Source organism: Nomia melanderi, chromosome 2 (genome assembly GCF_051020985.1).
Source record: "Nomia melanderi isolate GNS246 chromosome 2, iyNomMela1, whole genome shotgun sequence".
NCBI classification, from domain to species: domain Eukaryota; kingdom Metazoa; phylum Arthropoda; class Insecta; order Hymenoptera; family Halictidae; genus Nomia; species Nomia melanderi.
Genome location: NC_135000.1, coordinates 3,510,368 through 3,529,667, shown reverse-complemented (window position 1 = coordinate 3,529,667; position 19,300 = coordinate 3,510,368). Strand labels below are relative to the sequence as shown.

General features: G+C 37.2%; 2 protein-coding genes across 6 annotated transcripts in view; one reads left to right on the top strand and one right to left on the bottom strand.

Annotated features, from left to right (window-relative positions):
• Window positions 1–19,300, bottom strand: part of LOC116425946 (uncharacterized) — a 262,805-nt gene that overhangs the window by 185,310 nt on the left and 58,195 nt on the right. The gene's annotated exons all lie outside the window — the stretch shown is intronic.
• On the top strand, window positions 5,762–18,392 carry LOC116425956 (uncharacterized). The gene is made up of 5 exons (XM_031974326.2): window positions 5,762–6,027; window positions 16,238–16,418; window positions 16,898–17,052; window positions 17,124–17,240; window positions 17,700–18,392. Exons 1-5 carry the CDS (start codon window positions 6,008–6,010, stop codon window positions 17,860–17,862), a joined length of 636 nt encoding a protein of 211 aa, XP_031830186.1. The 5' UTR covers window positions 5,762–6,007; the 3' UTR covers window positions 17,863–18,392.

Genomic DNA, 19,300 nt, shown 5'->3' with positions numbered 1-19,300 from the left:
TTGTACGATAGCATTAGGGAAAAGTTATTGACAGTGACTAACACTGAAATTACTGTACCCGATGCAAGTACCGGTTTTAGTTTTTTTTATTTTGCAATCATTGATGTTAGTTGAAAGTGACTAACACTGAAACAACTGTAACCGTCGCAAGTACGGATTCTTTTTTTTATTTTGCAATTATTGATATTTATTGGGACTGTTTCGTATTGTGCGATAGCGTTAGAGAAAAGTTATTGACAGTGACTAACACTGCTATTGTACCCGCACAAGTACAGGTTTTAGTTTTTTTTATTTTGCAATTATTGATGTTATATCGGGTTTTATTATGTTTCTGTTGTATTTTGAATACTTGTTATCGGAGGTCTTAAAAGATATCTTTTATTATATTAACTGAAAATTATTTTCATAGTTTAATCATTTGTCATCACTGTAGATATCAGTTAAGGGGTAAATTGAATTTATTTGCTATTTGTTGGTTTGAATAGGTTTGGACCTATGGTGTGTATAATGATAAGAAGGCAAATGACAGTACGTTGATGTCTGAATTTGTAAATTCGAATAAGGAATGGTGATATTAAAGAATAATGGTTTTCTATAGGATTAATGATTAATTATTTGTTCGTGGTATTCAAATAAAAGTTTATTCGAATAATGCCGTATATTGATCGAGAGGATCACAGGACTGATCTTAGGGTTGAGCATTTTAATTAGATTTCTTATGTGTTGTTTTGGGAAATGTAAAGCATGAGCTGTATTTGTTAATGTTGATATTCTTTTTGTTGGATAAACTATTGTTTATTGACAAAGATTATTGATTTACTTTTTGATTGAGGATTAAGGAATATTTTTGTATTTTTTTTTTGTAACGATTCTTGTGTCTGTTGATTAATTATGAATTTTGTTAATCCTCAGAGAAAAAATATTTTGTGGTTGACAAATACTTGAATTGGAAATATTAATACTCTTCCGTATTTTCAGATCAAATATTTCATTTTAACAAAGATTTAACAAAAATATTGATTATATACAGGTTACAGAGAAAATTGTTTTGCTGTTAACGATGTCTCATTTTGAAAGTAAATGTGTATTTAGAATTAACAGAAAATTTTCTCACATTTTCACACATTGTTAATAATATAATGTATCTTTACATAAAATTTATGTTGTTGCATGTAAAGATACATAATCTAAGAATTTTGCTTCAGAATTTTATGTCGATTTGATTCCAAAAAATTGTACTGTTAATACGAATAATAAAACACTCGAGAAATTGACATGAAAAATCAGTATGAAACATATATTTAAGGAAATTTATTCTTTTTCCGTGAAAAAAAATATGTCATGGCCAATATCAGTGAATAAGCCTCGAAATACCATTATAATTACTCATGGTACATGCCATGGAAGTAGGTTTCGATGTACTTTATAAGTTAATAATACATTAACAGTTACAAAGTCCTTTTCTTACTGTGGTGTTTTAATTTTTTTGTTAGATATATTTCTCTCCTTGTCTAATTCATAATTGTTATTAATTATCGTTCGTACGGTAAGAGAGTCGCATGCAAAATCATCTCGAACACTACTGAATATCACCGAGAGGTGACAGCACGAGTTTCTCCAACAGTTTTGCTCTCGCAGACCATTGATCGATCCTTGGAGAGAGATCCCAGTCTCACAATCATAAGAAGACCCTTCTTATTCATTATTAAATTAGAATATAAGACTCATTAAAACCTGTAAAATAGTTTATAAGATCCTGAAACCTAGTATTCTTAAAATGATTGAACAATCAATTGATAGAGATTGATTTAAACAATTATTTGAAACCCCATCGACTTTACTATCTTCGAAAATTGGTGGGAACTTTATATTATCTTTTATTAAATTGTTTGTTAAAGATTAGGGAGGAAGATGTTATAGAATTTGTTTCTAATGAATGAATTATTTGTAATTATTTGCAATAGATGATTTTTATGCTCCACAAGATTATATTGCTATTTAGTTAACAAAAAAATTAAATTATTGTTAGAGTGGTCATAGAAGTATTTAAAATTCTGATAAGATAGAACAATGATTTATTTTACAGAAAATTTTAAAGTAGATAGGACTTGCAGTCTGTGAATTGCAATACTCCAATTATTTACTGCTGAAACTTCTTTAAATTCAGTCCCTTTGTAATCATAATGATGATTCGATGTCACAAGTGACATTTTATGAAATATCCGGTATATGAAAAGGCAGAATATTGCAGAACAGTTGACAATTAAAAGGAAACAATGTTCACACAATTATTGTAAATTCAAATTCGTTGCTTATAAAGTACCTGGCAATTATGTATAAGGAACAATGTTCAACCAATTAAATTCATATCTGATTTCAGAATATTCGATGTCATAAGATGATATTTTATAAAACCTCCGGTATATGAAAAACTGTGACATTACAGAACAGTAAGACAGTTACAGAGAAACAATACTCAACCAGTGAAATACACCTTTAATCCTAAACTATCCAATATCACAATGTGACATATTTTTAAACACCCGTTACATAAAAAACCAAAACATTAAAGACCAAATTACAAAAAATATAAGCTCTCCATAAGACACCAGCTAATTAGAAGAAAACAGTGTTCATCCAACGAAACTCATATTCATCTCCAGAAAACCAAGAACTATACAGTGAAATTTTTTAAATCCCCGGTATATAAAAAATTGAATTATTACAAAGCAATACATAATTACATAATTATAACCCTTTACAAGACAATAAGTAATCCTAAAAAAAAAAACAATTTAGATCCACACTTGATGCCACAAAGTGCTTTTTTCTAAGACACCTGTTACATTAAAAACCAAACCATTACAAACCAAATTACAAAAAATATAACACCTCCATAAGACAATAACCAATTAAAAGAAAACAATGTTCAACCAATAAAACCCACATTCAATTCCAGAGATCAAAGGTGACAAAATGGAACTTCCTGGAACGTCCTGTACATAAAAAATTGAATCACTTCGAAACAATACATGATCCCAAGCAAAACCAACCTCTTACAAAACAATATGCAATTCTTAAAAAGAGCAAACAATGCAAATCGACACTGGCTGCCACAAAGTGGTTTCTTCTAAAACACCCGTTACATGAAAACCCAAACCATTACAAATCAAATTACAAAAAATGTAACCCCTCCATAAGACAATAACGAATTAAAAGAAAACAATGTTCAACCAATAAAACCCACATTCAATCCCAGAGATCAAAGGTGACAAAATGAAATTTTCTGAAACGCCCTGTATATAAAAGCTTGGATCACTTCAAAACAATACGCAATTCCATGCAGAACCAATTCGTTACAATACAATATGCAATTCCTAAGAAGCACAAATAATACAAATCCACAGTGTCTATCATAGAGTGGTTTCTTCTAAAACACCCGTTACATGGAAAGCCGAAAGCTTCAAGGTACCAAGCAACGAGCAAAGGGAACGGAGAGGCACCACGGAGTTCCTCTCCATGAAACGATGCCGGCGAGGCAAACGATCCGAGAAACGTGCGCCGCGTAATCGCACTTGCCGCAATAATACCTTTTGACATTTACACACGGAAGATTCTGAATGTCTCTGGGATGCGCGGCGTCGCGGCTCCCGGCGGCTCGACCCGTCTGGAATTGATTTTATCATGCGGACAAAGGCCTACGGTTTCCAACTCAGGGTGCATTCTCATTGATGATCAATTTTTCTGTTTCATCTGTTCTCCGTTGCTAAATGTTCCGAATCCGCGGAGGATTCAAACGGATAGGGCATCGCGGACAGCAGGGTGTCTCCTCCGACATTCCTCGGCCACGGGGCCGCGATACCGTGTCGTTTACTTTCACCGGTGACGCTCGATCTAACTATAAAACACGTCCAAAGCTCCGGCTCTCGGTTTCGTTTCGGCGGACCAGGGCATCGATTCGATTCCCAGCACTCTGGGGGAACGAATTCGATTTTTACGGGGTCTCTCGGGACACCCGGTAGAGCGGTATGCAAATAACGAAAGGATATATCAGGGTTATATTGGGGATATATCTGAGTTTTTCTAAAGAATAGTGTTTTTTAAGGTTGAAGGCTTGAATGGGCTTTGATGGGATTTGAGTGGTGAGTAGTGATGGGTTTAAGAAATGGCGAGCAGTATAGGGGTTAAGGGGAATATATCAATGTTAACACGTTGCCACGGTGGTTACCGGTGACTGAAGCTTCCTAATTGCTTGGAGACAGTTTTTATAAGATAATTGGTATTGAAGCAGAACATTTAGTAACACAAGAAGCTAGATGATAGTGTAATGTGAGTATTGTAATATCAAAACGTTAATAATTATTTCTAATACTATTTTCCTCTATTATAAAGGAATAAATGTTATAACAAAGCGCTCGAAACTCTGGCAGTCAACGGGTTAAGTTAGATGTTTAGTTTCTTTTTAGTGTGTTTGAGATGGATAAAGACTGTGGGTTTTAAGAATGAATATCGTGATCGTTTCAGAAACTATAGTGTATTGTCTTGGGAACTGAAATATATCATCTTGGAAACTGCGATGGATCAGTTTAAGAATTACAGTACATTATCTTGGGAACTACAATATATCGCTTTAAAAATTGCAATAGAATATTGTCTTAAAAACTACAATACTGCCTCGAAAACTATGGTTGGAAGTGATAATTAGAAATTGAGATTCGATCACTTTAAGTACAGTTGTCCATCTTGAATATGTCGATGAACAATCTTTACATTTCAGACAATTGAATTGTTTTTACCGAGATTCGAGGGGTGAGTAGCGATGGGTTTAAAATATCGTGGACAATTATCGAAGCATATTTAAACCCATTAATACCACTTCCAAAATCTCAAATAACACCAACGTACAGATAAAATTCTGTTTCCAATGTGCTATAGATTCAGGATCTCCAGGAATACCACGGACAAACAACCTGAGCGCATCGTAAGAAAACGAGAAGAGCAAACAGGAGAATAATCCACTGAAACGGACGTCGGAATCCTCCACTCAAACCCATAAACACAAGCTTACCAGGACTGCCATTATCTTTAACGATTCCGTCAAAATAGTATTCGATGGATTTCAACCAGCGATAGGTCTAAACCAACCTAAACAATAATACATACAATAACATGCTTCAATCTCAAGATCGCCATACCGAACTACCCCAGCAATAATCCAAATCATCGAATCAACATGAAACTGCATTTCAACCCATACCATCCACACAGAATTAATCGAAACCAAACTCGCCACCCACCAGACCAACGGAAATCCTCATTCCATCGCATCCGTAGGCGCAAAATCCCGGATTCCTGTACCCAGCCGCAGTCCCCAGCACGCAAGACGAATCAAACGCGATGAAATCGAATCTGAAATCCTCCGCTCGGCTAGCCCATAAACCTCGGCTCGCCAGGAATTCCAGTGTCATTCGTTCGCGGCATGGTGGACAGGTAGCGGACGCCAAGGAGAAGATTCGGAATTCCACGGCCGCGAGGAAACGGCGACGACGAGCGTCGTCGTCGTCGTCGTCGTCGTCGTCGTCGTCGACGTCGTCGTCATTGTCGGTGTTGCCCCCTCGCTAGCCAGGACACATCAGAGATCGCACACGCATAGGTGGATGGTTCGGCTCGTTCTCTCCGGAACGAACGGGTGGTTGTCCGGCTGCGAGTGAGAGTGCCAATATATATAAGAGGGAAGGGGAAACCCGGCGCGGCACTCCAAAGTACACAGCCTCCGCGATTGCAGTCGGCGTGGTGGTTGGCCGCTTTCGTTCGGTTCCCTCACGGTATTATCCATTCCTCGCGGTGTCGCGGACGTGCTAACAACGAAAGAGTCCGTTCCGATCCTCCACGTCTCGATCCCCCGCGACTGGGACACCCGAGACACGCTGCTTCCACCGTCGACTTCGAGCCGAGCACGCCTGCACTCGTCCGTAGCTGCCCACCCCTGTTCTCGTTGATCCGCAGCATGAAGCTCGCATTGTTCGCGTGAGTACCTTGTATATTTCAGTTGGATGACTGATACTGTTGGTAGACTGGATGTTTGGCCACTGGAGTGATAGACTTGGCCTGGGTTGGGGATCTAGTTGAGACCTCGACGGTTTGTGTAGGTTGAAGATAGGGACTAGGCTGGCGTATTTGCTTTGGAGATTGCTTCTTAGGCTGTGGGCACACTTGGGAGTCTTTATCGAGAGGCTTTGAGCTACGTGTTCACTTGGGAAAGGTTCGATGGTCGGTGTTGAGGATTGAGTTGAGGGTATCTGTGTATCCGTTTTGGAGTCTATCGGAAGAGGGTGTTAAGGATATTCGCTTGAAGTTAAAGTTTAATGATTGGTTGATTAGGAATTGATGTATTTCTTTTAAAGATTAGGCTTTTAGGCTGTGTATCTATTTAAGAGTCTTTATCGAGAGAGGGTTTTAAGGTACTTATCCACTTGAAATTAAACTTCGATCATTAGTCGGTGGCACTGGGTTTCTTTTAAAGTTCAACTCCTATGCTGCGTGTCCATTTGAGAGTCTTTACCGAGGAGATCTTAAGCTACGTCTTCGCTTCAGAATAAACATCAACAATTATTCCTACACTGAGACTCGAACAGACAGCACTGTTCTACAAATCAGCTGTTATGCTACCTATCCACTTGATAGTCCCCACCGGGAGAAGATCTAAAGTCGCATATCCACTTGAGAGAAAACACTAGAGGGTGACATTAACTCTGAAAACTGGCTTTTACGCTGCATACTGCACGAGTCGTTAACAAAAGTCGACTCTTGGCCTGCGTATCCACTTGGAAATCAAGAAGGGCTCTTACGTCGAGTCTCCACTCGACAACAATCCAGACAGCTTCTCGAATTGTTTACTTAACATTAACTCCAAAGGGAATCCTTATGCCCACTTGAAAGTAAATCCCAGCCACCTCGAACACACAAATCTCAAATAATAGACTTAAAGCCGCGCCCCCACTCGGCGTTAAGTCCCTTCGAACAATACCTCCAGCGCCACAATTGTTCCCCGTAGGAGTGCAGCAGCCATCGAACGGTCACTTTCATACGTGCATACACTATCGAATTCGACTCGGCGGAGTCGGCTCTCGCCTCGGCCAAGCATTACTCTCGCGCGCACGCGTTCGGTGACCAAGGCCAGGCTCCTTGGACGCGATCGAAAGGTGTGTTTATCTAACGTTACATGCCGGGCACCGTGTCCGGTATTCGACGTCTGTCGCAACGGGTGCCGCCGTGACAATTTCCGAAGGAAGAAATCGGGGTTGCGAAAACCAACGGCGGAGGGGCCGTCAAACAAAAGACAACGTGGGTAACGGCGGTATACCCGACTGGCCGTGTAATAACGGGACGTTGGTCAGAGCGTTATGCAAACCCGGTCCGTTCCGCGAACCAGGAAATCGATTAGAAAACGAGTCCGATGAAAAATATTGATTACGTCGCCGTAGCCGCTCCTCCGGTACCGTTGCTTTTCCTTCGCGTCAGTACCGCGTCCGTTAAGTGCCGCGCGCCGGAAAGCGAGCGCGATTCGGTGAAAACGATTCCAAACGTTCACGCAATACGAACAACGATGGCGGATTCACGCGCCGAAGCCTGCCGATTTTACTAGGACTGCTATTTCGCTTGGGGCGCCATCGATCTATAGGTTGGTCCAAAAGTAGGTCGTTCTTTAGGCTAAAGGTTTGATCGGGTTCGATTTAATCGAAGTTTGGATATATATGTAATTTTGGTAGGGTTAGATATGATATTCTTGTATTTTAGAAATGTTATTTGAAGAAACTGTAAGAATTCAAAGTTTAGTATACATCTCTGTGACTCGGTTGTTTGAAGTTTGAATTAAGTTCACTTGGAGCTGTTCTTAGAGATTGTATGCCACTGTTGATAAACTTCAATATACCGAGTGTCGAATAAATATCCCATGTATCGACAAGAATTTTATTTATCTGCGTTAATCTAATAACTTAGAGGGATCTGCACTAGTCTTCTTTAACTCTATACACAGAAACTAATAAACATTTAATCATCATTCGATGTGTCTGTACATTCTTCTACTCTCTATAGAATCTACTGCGTCTCGGAAATCAAGTTAATATTTAAATACGTGTTCAGCGAATTTTTCATGTAAGTTTCGAAGGTTTCTAACCTAAATAAATAACAAGGAGCTACCAACCGAATGTTTCGGTCGTGAACAGGATCTATGAAGATGGCCGACAGATCCTCCGGTGGTATCCGCGGCGCGGCGCAGCATTCGCCTCTCGCAATCCGCGATTTTTCCGAAACGCATAATAATCCCTCGCTCGTCCGAGCGCTCGCGGGGCCAAAGAAATCCGCATCTGGCCGGCGCAGCGTGCTCACGTTTCTCGTTGTAGATCCGCCAACGACGCCGGCTGGATTTTGACCTGTGACATTCACGATACGAAACTCACTTTCTCTGGCTCTGTTCGCTGGCTCGTGCAACAAGCTACTCCCGGATCGGGATTGGCCGATCCGTTACCGCGGACGTGTCGCGTTCGTGCGCGCGAGCTCGTACGTGACGCGGCTAATAAATATCGCCGACGGGGAAACAAGGGGGAGAACGAAAAATGAGGATAACCGAGGAAAATAGTGAAAAGAGGAGGGGATGAATGCAGAAAAAAGAATGACAGGCAAGGGACGAGTAGTCTATATTAATGAATGCTTTGAAACGAAAGGAAATAAGGGGTTTGAAGTGAAGATGAAGGGAGAATGGGAAAAGGGGATTAAGGGAGGGAGGATGAGGAATTAAGAAATAAGAAATCAGTGTTGTGGGTTAAAGAAGAAAATAGAGAAGCCGAAAGGTGGTAGGGAATAGAAGGGGAAGATAGGAGAGGGAAAAAGCGAATGGAAGGAAAAGGGAAGAGAAAAGGAAAGGGAAAAGGAATTAGGAAGGGAACAATGAAGAAATAGAAATGTAAATGTGAAATAGAAAGGAAATAATGAAGAAGGAAGGACGCAAATGGAAGGGAAACAGTGAAGATATGGAAGGAAAACAGTGAAATGGAAAGGAAACGGTGAAGAAAAAGAAAGGAAAGAAGCAAGTAGAAAGGAGACAATGAAGATAAGGAAAGAGAAAAATGAAGTAGAAAGGAAACAGTAAGGAAAAGGAAAGAAAATGGAAGTAGAAAAGAAACAGAAGAGAATAACAAAGGAGAAAAAGGAGTAAAAAAGGAATAGAAAATAAAAAGAAAAAGAGGAGAAGAATGGAACAGAAAAGAAAAAGAAAGGAAAAACCGCAACAGTTAGAAAGAGAAAAACGAGTCAAGGAACAGTCTATATTGAGGAAAAATCGATCTATATAAAGAAAGAAACGATTCACATCGACGAATTTCTCGAACGAGCGATGAAATTCAATCGATTTCGCGATTCGCGCCACGGGGAAGTCCAATTGCCGCTCTCTTTTCGTCGTTTCTCCGTTCCGCGCGCGGGTTTCCACCGTTCGAGTTTCGAAAGCACCCGTTTTTCCATGTTCGCGCGATCCCAGCCACGGTCAAACGCGACGCCACGGTCCCTTTTCTTTTTCTTTGTTACGTTCGCGGCCTTTGTTGGCCCCGGCGGCGCTGACGCAACCGTCACCAACGGCAGCGCGCCCGTTCGCGTTGCTTGTTGCTTGTTGCTTGTTGCTTGTTGCTCCCGCTGCCGCCGACCGACCGCAACTGCGATTGTGTCACTACGTCACGGTTGCTCGTTTTCGTCGCTGAACCGATTTCGCAGCTTTTCCTTCGCCGTGAACCAAGAACCGTGCGCTAACCACCCCGATACGTTCAGCAGTGGAACCGGACTAAACGTCCGGTACACGGTTTTACGCTCTCTTTAACTAGCTGGCTGATTGGAGACTTTTCGCATTAACACGAAGAATGTAATGGCAAATTGCGTGGGATTCTTAAATCACGTGTGTTATCGCGGCAATTAATACTATTATTTGCCTTCATTAAATTCCAAATAAATTCTTTTAATTTATTGGCTTGATCTGTTCCTCGTTTTCGTTTGCATTTGTTTCTTTATTACGATTTTGTTCAGAAATTAACAATATTGGTATGTTTCTAATTGGTAGTGACTTTTCTTGTTAATACGAAGGATATAGTAGTAAATTCGGTCGATTCTTAAATCACGTGTGTTATCGTGGTAATTAGTACTATTATTTAACTGAATTTCGAATAGATTGATTTAATTTATTTACCTAGGAATTTAGATTTATGTTATCTGATTAACACTGTTGCTGAGTTTGTAATTATTAGAGAATTTTTATCTTAATTAGTGGAAGATTTTTGTATCACGCTTGTTATCCTGATAATTAGTACCATTATTTAACTTAATTAAACTTCAAATAAACTGATTTTATTTATTCACCTCATCTATTTTTATTTTTTTTGTATTTGTTTTTTATTACGATTTTACTCGTAGATTAACACTGTTGGTATGTTTGTAATTAGTAGAGAATTTGCGTTAATTTGAAGAATGTAATGGTGAATTGTGTGGGGTCATAAATTCTGTTCGTATTATCTTAATTAATCCTACATATATGCGTTACTCTAATGAAACAAATTTTATTAAAAACAAATGATACATAAATCAACGGATAGGATTATTTTATTTTAATATCGCATGTCCAATTACATTATTAAAATATTTAATTATACATTATCACCAAAAGGTTGATAATGGATTCTAAATAAATTTATTTAATTTCTTCATTAAATTTATTTATTTAATTCATTTTTCTATCATTCTTTTGTTTCTTTATGATGAGTTTTATTATTAAGTCTCATGAACTTAATTAGTTCATTAAAGAACTTCTATCGTCTGTCGTAAAATTATCCCTTTTGATATATTTAAATTATTACAAATATTTCCTATAGTACGAAGTATTTCATAACTCTGTGATACTGTTCAAACATGTCCAATTCATTTGTTTGATTTGTTTTCCCCTGTATTTGCCTTTTATAATGGTTTATATTACGACATTAACACTAGTAGAACTTTCGCAATAGACTTTTTATATTGTACGAAGTATGTACTGGTAAACGGTATGGATTAAATCATGTTTCGTGAATTTACTTTATTTTCTTGTTGTAGCTGTTTTTTTATAGTGATTTATATTACGAGATTATCACTGCTGATACACTTGCTATTATTACACGCGTTTCGTGTTATACGAAGAATGCAACGGTAAATTGTATAGGATTATTCAATCGTATTTGTTACCGCATTTCGTGCATTTATTTCGGTAAAATTCACGATTTGTGTTACAAAATTATCACTGTTTGTATGTTTCCAATTATTACAGATTGTTCGTATTACACGAAGAGTTAGTAACGGTAAAATGTATGAAATTTCATTGAATCGTTCTCCATTACCACGTTTCCTGAGTTTACTTTACTATGCTAAGAAATTCTACTGTTTTATTAAATTATCACGGTTGACACACTTCTCATTGTAGCAATTTTCTCGTATTACACGAAGAATATAAATATACAATATGAATTGGTGTATTGAATCACTCCATATTATCAGGATTCCGTAAATTTATTTGCTAAACTAATAAAGTGTACTGTTATTAAATTATCATGGACGACACGGTTGTAATTGTTATAAATGTTTCGTATTGCACGAGTAATATAAGTAATATGAATTGTTTTATTGAATCGTTTCCTGTTAACACAGTTCATGAATTTATTTTAGTAAATTAATCAATTCTACCGTGTAATTAAATTATGGTTGTAAATGCGTTTGTAATTGCTACAGATTTTTCATATTATACGAAGAATGTAAATATGTAATATTCATGCATTTATCGAGCCGTTTCCTGTTATCACATTTCATAAATTTATTTTTCTGAATTAATAAATTTTTCCGTGTAGTTAATTTATGGTTGATAATGCGTTTGTAATTGCTACGGATATTTCTTATTATACGAAGAATAAAATATGTAATGTAAATATTAAATCGTTCCCTATTATCACATTTCCAAATTTATCTTGGATTATTATATAAATTGTTATATAAATTAATTGTTCGAATTATCTAAACTAATTTTTTCGATTGTAATATAAATTTTCATTGTAAACGTATTTGTAATTGTCACTGACGTTTCGCGTCATACGAGGAAATAATACGAGCAGAAATAAATTTATTCAACCGTTACTTGTCATTATATTCTCTGTATTTATCTTGTCCAGACTTATTACTTCGCATTACAGAATACGCACCGTTGATAGGTTCACACCTACTACAGTTTATTTGAGCCACGTGATCTAATTAATTACGGCATCGACCACCGCACCGGTGGCCAACACTGCGATCGACGCATTAATCATTTAACACCTCGCCCGTGTTCTCTGCATGGGATCCAGTTTCCCCGTTCCTTTCTGCGTTTCGTCTGTTTTTATTCCATTTCAATATTTATTCTTCAATAAATAAAAATGTTGAACGTTTGAACAACCATTTCAAAATAAATTTCGTTAAATACATTATTTATAAGATTTTATAAGATTATTATTTTTAATAGTATTATTAAGCTTCACAGTTCGAGGAATTCTAATTGGAACCTCGCTTTCCTAACAATAATATTAATTGGAAATTATGATCAAGAAGAAACTGGTAACTTTTGGTTGGAATTTGATAGAAGAAACTGTTAAATGCTAATTCATCCTTTCTAACTCCTTTCTTACTCGCTGCCTGCACTGACAGTGGCGAACGACCGCATGTCCCACTGATATTTTAAGACAGTTCATTCATTATCATTATTATCTCTGATTAATGGGCTATAAAACGGTTTGACATTCTATAATGTTACACGACAGACAACAGAGACGCTAGTTTCAGAATCACTACTGTATCTCAATTACAAAAATCAATTTTTAACTATTACTTCTATGTTCCAATACAAAATGGAAAAGCCGTATAATATTATACATTGCAATATCTTATTACAATACAAATATAAGTAGACTATACCATTTGAAAGCCATTACTCTAAAACTACCAATTATCTTTAAGGTTATACTTACAGGAATAAACAAACCAGAACATACCGAAAACGGCAGAAAATAAATCGAACCTCGATTATCCTGAACAAAGTTGCTTCTACGAGTAATTACCCACGAAATACTCTTAACGAATCAACTTCCATGGCCTTAATTCAACCACCAACTCGTCTTCTCTTGAAAATACCACTTGTCCATTACATCTTATTCATACCGGGTGTTCTAATCGTCCTCGCCGATCCGCTGAAACCTGTTCGTACCAGCAACTCCACGGGAACATTAAAGTTACTCGTACATTACAGTTTCCATCGTGGATGGGAACACACACCCGCGCAACTGGAAGCGTGTTGCATGATTAAAACAACGACTCGTCCTCGGTATTCTATTCTCGATCCTTTCGCGGGCGAAAGTTGCGCTCGAGGAGGCACGCGTCTCGGTTGTCCTGTTCCCGCGCCTTTTCGGGGACGAGTATATTTCTGGGAACCCAGTCATTCGTCGAGTGGGTGCAGCCCTTCCACGCGAAACAGCGAGTCGCCATTTTCGATTGAATTTTGCCCGGTTGTATTGGTTCGACGGGATCTATCGTGTGTTCCATTTGTTTTCGACGAAAGACATATACTAGAGAATAGTATTATGCTATAATTATACTGAGTATGGTACTATACATATATATTACACCATAATTATACTTAGTATTGTACTGTACATATATATTATACTATAATTATTCTTAGTATTATACTATAAATGTTACGTTGAATCGTTCCCTATTATCACATTTCCAAATTTACCTTGGATTATTAAATTAATTTTTGGAATTGATATATAAGTTCCACGGTTATATTAAAAGCGGAGATAAAAATATACTTTTCATTTGTTTTCTTGAAAATGTCTTAAATTGTTAGATTTTTTCACATTAAAATGTACCTTGATTCGAAGAAAAATCGCAAAAACAAAATTTGTTAAGAAATGGATATATTAAGCTTGTAAAGTGGAATACTTTGTAATGTTTATTTCATTTTACAGTTATAGAGAAATTTTGAAAAGCAGTGTACTAGTGTACCATTTTTCTCTGTGTTTTGTTTCGTGGAGTTAATGAGTGGCCAATAAGATAACCAGCGAGTCTCGTGACTATGAATTTAACATGGATCAAAACAGGAAACTGTCTTTTAAAGTTTCTTTGCGTTCCTTGCGAATTGTTGACTACAAAAAGTTACACGAATGTGGTAACAAAAGAAAATAATATACCCATTTCTTACCAAATTTAGCTGTTGCAATTTTTCTTTGGATGAAGTAACATTTTAATATAAAGAAACTAACAATCCAAGAAAGCAAATAATAAGTGTATCTTTTATCTTTGTTTTTAATGTAACCGTGGAATTTATATAACGATTCAAAAAATTAATTTATATAATAATCCAGAATAAATTTGGAAATATAATAATAGGGAACGATTCAACGTAACGTGTGCAGTATAATACCAAGATTATATTACATAGTAATAAGAGGTTCCCAAATGGGGATCACGAAAGGGAATGGGTTCAGGTGTAAAATGATTAAATTACCTTGGTAGGAATTACCTAATGGTAGCTGCGATAGCTATGTATACAGTGTCTGAGTTGGATTGGAACGGTATAAACTGTTTCATTTTTCACGGTCGAGAGTAGAATAATTGACGAAAATATTATTAATATGAATATTCAAAACGATTAATTTCTGACGATACGAAATAATATAAGTATCTACGTACAGCGTGTTTCAGTTAATTTTTCTTGTGATTTGCACGTGAAAATAATTACAGGTTCATTATTTTTAACATTACAGTATTTTATAAAATTACTTAATTTATCTTTATCTTACATAAAATATTACAAGGGAAAATTAATATTAATGTATTAAAACAATTAATATTAATGTATCCATTAATAGAATCCGCTAATGTTCATAAAAAATTGTAATTGTTTATCTTCGGGTTGCTTCAAATAACACTCTAAAGGAATATTCACACAAACTTATAACGTCCTTCAAACAACGATAAAATTACATGATAAACAAATCTTTATCATACTTTCTTGAAACACCCTGTACATATCAATTTAACCTTCTTTCTTCTGTACCCCCACATTCCCGTATACTCACAATTTCAATCTATTTCCCCCGACACTAACATTTTCTGAACACATAAAATATAATAATCCACCGGCCATTATGTATGAGTCACCTTCTACGCAGATTTTAATAAACAACACTTTCTATCCGGAAGAAGAATCTTTGTTTCTCTGATTAGAAATTATCCTGCTGAAGGAATTAATCAGACGCAGCATTTCCCTCATTAATTGTCACAGATACGGGTCCGTAATATGACAATTATCCGGGCAAGTGATTTTTTCTCACGAATCATCGTCATGTATCAAACAGCTGTTCATTAGACCGCATGCAGTGTTATAAGGAACACGCGGCCCGTTCAAGAAGCAGTCGTATCGACTTCCTGTTCTCAGCCGATCGCACACCGCGCCGGAGGAAAGCGTTTTCTAACACGCAGCTAGCGATCTATCGTTTGCATGCGCGGCCGCCTTTCACTATCGCTCGAAATCTTCGCGTCAGGCTAATTATTTATTTCGCTCACCGTGGAAATCCGGAATCGCACACCGATACACGACGATCACCGTTGCTGACACTGTGGAATTTCTAGGATCGTGTACACATACAGGGTGACGCGAAAATAGTGCAGCACGTGGCAACACTTTCGCCACTCTGTACAAGCTGAATCAATGAAAATGAACATTGCGAGGATATTATTAAAAATTCGTAAAATGCAAGTTATCTTCAGTGAAAAATGAAATTTTTATATAGAATATTAATAGATTTTTATATAATAATATAATGAATAATTATTCTATAACAACAAGTTAGAATACTCCCAAATAATTTCTGAGGCAGTTCAGATAATTAATAAACTAGTCCATACTGTAATAAATATTACAATAAAATAAAATTCTGAAATGCTTAAACTAACTTTATGCCTACCCTGTATATGTTTATACCACTTGTATTCATTTTTAAATCTGTGAATGAATTATATTAATAAAAGATTCATTGTTTCATTGTTTCAACTTATCAATATTTTTCAAAGTAATTTATAGAAATGTTGAAAACACAAAACAACGTAATGATAAATGTAAAATTAATAACATTGACAGATTGTTGGCGACCGGCTGCCTAATAGCCGTGGTCAGATCCGAGGAGGAATACGACTATGAAGAGGAACCAGCGGCATCACCGGTTACTCCTTCGGCGCCGGCTAGGCCGACTTCCGGTCGCCTAGGAGGGCTGCTGTCTTCGAGAGGGCGAGTCAGCGTGGGAAGAAAAGGAGCGGCCTCAGTATGTTAATTACTCTACAATCAATACCGAGTTGCTATTAACTGGCACATAGATTAAATAGTATCTTGGATCAAAGAGTTAACAGGAAAACTAGAAATAATTTATAATAGGGAATTATTGAATTTTTAATAGGAAAGGTATTAAAGCAGTAAGTAAAATCCTGAATATCTTATCTCAATGACTTTTCACCATAAAAATGCGAGCCTGCAGTCTGCACGCAATACTGCATACTTATGCAAATTTCAGTGGCAAAGGATAGATAAATGGAAACCGAGATTTGTAAACTAAACAAATATTTTTCCTTCTTAATACCATTGCTACCAGTGTCTGAGAACTTTATTTAACACTCTTATTGTACTGGTTTGTATTTGATATTATTAAATTAAGAATAATAATGTAGTATTCTGTTATTTAATCCCTTATGAATTAATTAGAATTATGCTGATCGTAACCGTACAATTTTCTAATATTCTTCACAGACACAAGCTACCACAGCGAAACCAGTAGAACAACCAGCGGAAGCGGAAGAGGAGATAGACGAGGAACTGGAAGAGAATTCAGAGCAACAGGAGGAAGTTCCCACCACCACCACGGAATCGTCGAAGATAGTTCGAGGTGGAGTTCGACCCTTCAGGTGATTTAACTTTAATTCCTTCAATTCCCAGGAAATCTTCTTTAAAACTGATCTCTTTAATTACTCTACAGATCGAATCAGGATCTATTGGCGGCGTTGAAGAGAAGAAGGGCTCAAGTGCCCAGCCATCGAGATACGTCTGCCAGTGGGGCGGCTGGAGAACCGACCACGCCAAAATCTAACAATAAGTAATTATCATCGTAATCTTATCTACCCACTGCAATCTGAATTTAAAAATGTTAAAATTCGAATTTTTTGAGGAAAGGATGATGTTGGTGTATAAGTTATCCTTGATTTCATTCGTTGAAAACATTTGTTCGTTAAACTCATATTTCTACATCAATTTTCGTAAACTGCTTAAATGAAAATATGTTATTGTATTCTCTGTTAAATACTCTGAAAATCATTTTTCTGTTAATTAAATTATTAATAATTACAGTACATTTTACTAATAAAAAAATTCAGATGTTCAAATATTCAGAAATTAAAAAATGTAAAGATTCGAAAACTCAAAGACTCAAAGACTCAAAGACTCAAAGACTCAAAGACTCAAAGACTCAAAGATTCAAAGATTCAAAGATTCAAAGCCTCAAAGACTCAAAAATTCAAATAATTAAAGAAATGAAAAATGTATCAATTCTTTTCAGAGCAAGCACAAGCAGCCGAGCTAAAAGCACTGCCACGACAGAAACGAAGTCGTCAGGACGCGGAAGGTTCGGCGGAACCAGAGGAAAGCCTATACAGGAAGAAGTGGAGGAGACTCAACGGGAGGAGGTGCAAGTAAAACCGAAGCCTTATCGCAGGGGATAAGAAAATCCCCGTCAACCGGGGGATCCCGTGATTCCTCGTTCCAGCTTCTGTAAACCACGCGGAATAAAGAAAACCGACGGGGTGACCTAACCTCAACGCGACCACGCATCAATTTCCTCGCCGAGGGTTCATCGCAAAACTCCTTCGAGACGGTCGCCAGTGTCACTTTCTGTCAACTAAATGTATCTGTGTATACAGGGTGTCCCGCAATTACCGGTACAACCCAGAGGAGAATAAAGAAAACGTTTCCAAGCTCCAAAACAGAAAAAAAACGGAAAATAAATCGAAAAAGAAATGAAAAAATACTAATAATTTAAGAAATAAAAATTCTTCCTTTTTGTATATTTAATTGTTAATAAAAAGAAGTTACTACTACGAGATCTCGTCTGCTTCTCGATTGTACCGTTCGTTGCGGGACATCCTGTATATAGAAGAAAAGGCTGCCTTGCAGAACGCGCCCCCGAGCCACTTAACTTGTATAAATGTAAATTAAATACGACAAATAAAAAAAAACGATGTCTGCGAGAAGAATAAAAGAGAAAGAAAAAAAAACACAAAAGGAGAAAAGAATCGATGGAGTAAAAAGACAGCGAAAGCAACGGAACTGATAACGATATCGTACCAGCGTGTGCCTGTGTGTGTTTGATTCCCGCACCCCGGTGTCCTCGATGGAGGAACCTTGACTAGTCTCTACCAGGCGACGATCTGTATCTCGTAAATTACTCCTTTCCTCGAACGGACATTATTTGCATACGTGACGGCGTGTTTTAACACCGGGAGAAATTCCGACGCTGGCTGCGGAATGTCGTGGGCGTGTGTGCTCGATACGCTCATCCTTTAAACATGGTTCCGCCCACTTTTGCTACAGTCCAACGCACCCGAAACTTTCGGATACTTTTTGTTTCCACGCGACGCATATGTTCTTTGTCGGGACCGATAGTCTGAGGATATTTTAAGGATGTTCGATGGGAGGAAATTTTCTGCTCGAGTATTCGATTGTACAGGGAGATTCGAAGTAGCTTGTGGTTGGTTTGGTATTTGTTGGGTGAGGTTTCAGGAATCGTTTTCGATTGATGTTGTATCGTTTAAGGTAGTTGGATCTTGCGTTTGTATAGGAGGTTTCAAGGAGCATCGAACTAATTTTTATTGTGTGAAATCTGGGTGCAAAGTTATTTGTTTCTCGGGATATCTGTGGAAATGAATGCCTTTTGAAGTATTTGATCTTTGAAGTGTACAGGGAGTTTCAAAATTTTTATGCAGTGTCGTTTGGTATTTGAGGTTCTGGGAATTGTTTGATATTGGTGTTGTGTTTCTTGAGTTAATTGAATGCTAGGTTTGTACAGGATGTTTCAGAGAGGGTTGATAAAAGTTTGACGTGTAAATAACATGGGCCTGAAGTTATTTGTTTTTAAGAATATTTTTATAGCCGTCTATAGAA

Excerpts from the sequence above, each read along its gene's own strand:
- LOC116425956 (XM_031974326.2), top strand. The coding sequence starts at position 6,008 with ATGAAGCTCGCATTGTTCGC. Across the intron at positions 6,028-16,237 it reads ATGAAGCTCGCATTGTTCGC|ATTGTTGGCGACCGGCTGCC; the intron begins GTGAGTACCTTG and ends TAACATTGACAG. Across the intron at positions 16,419-16,897 it reads GAAGAAAAGGAGCGGCCTCA|ACACAAGCTACCACAGCGAA; the intron begins GTATGTTAATTA and ends TATTCTTCACAG.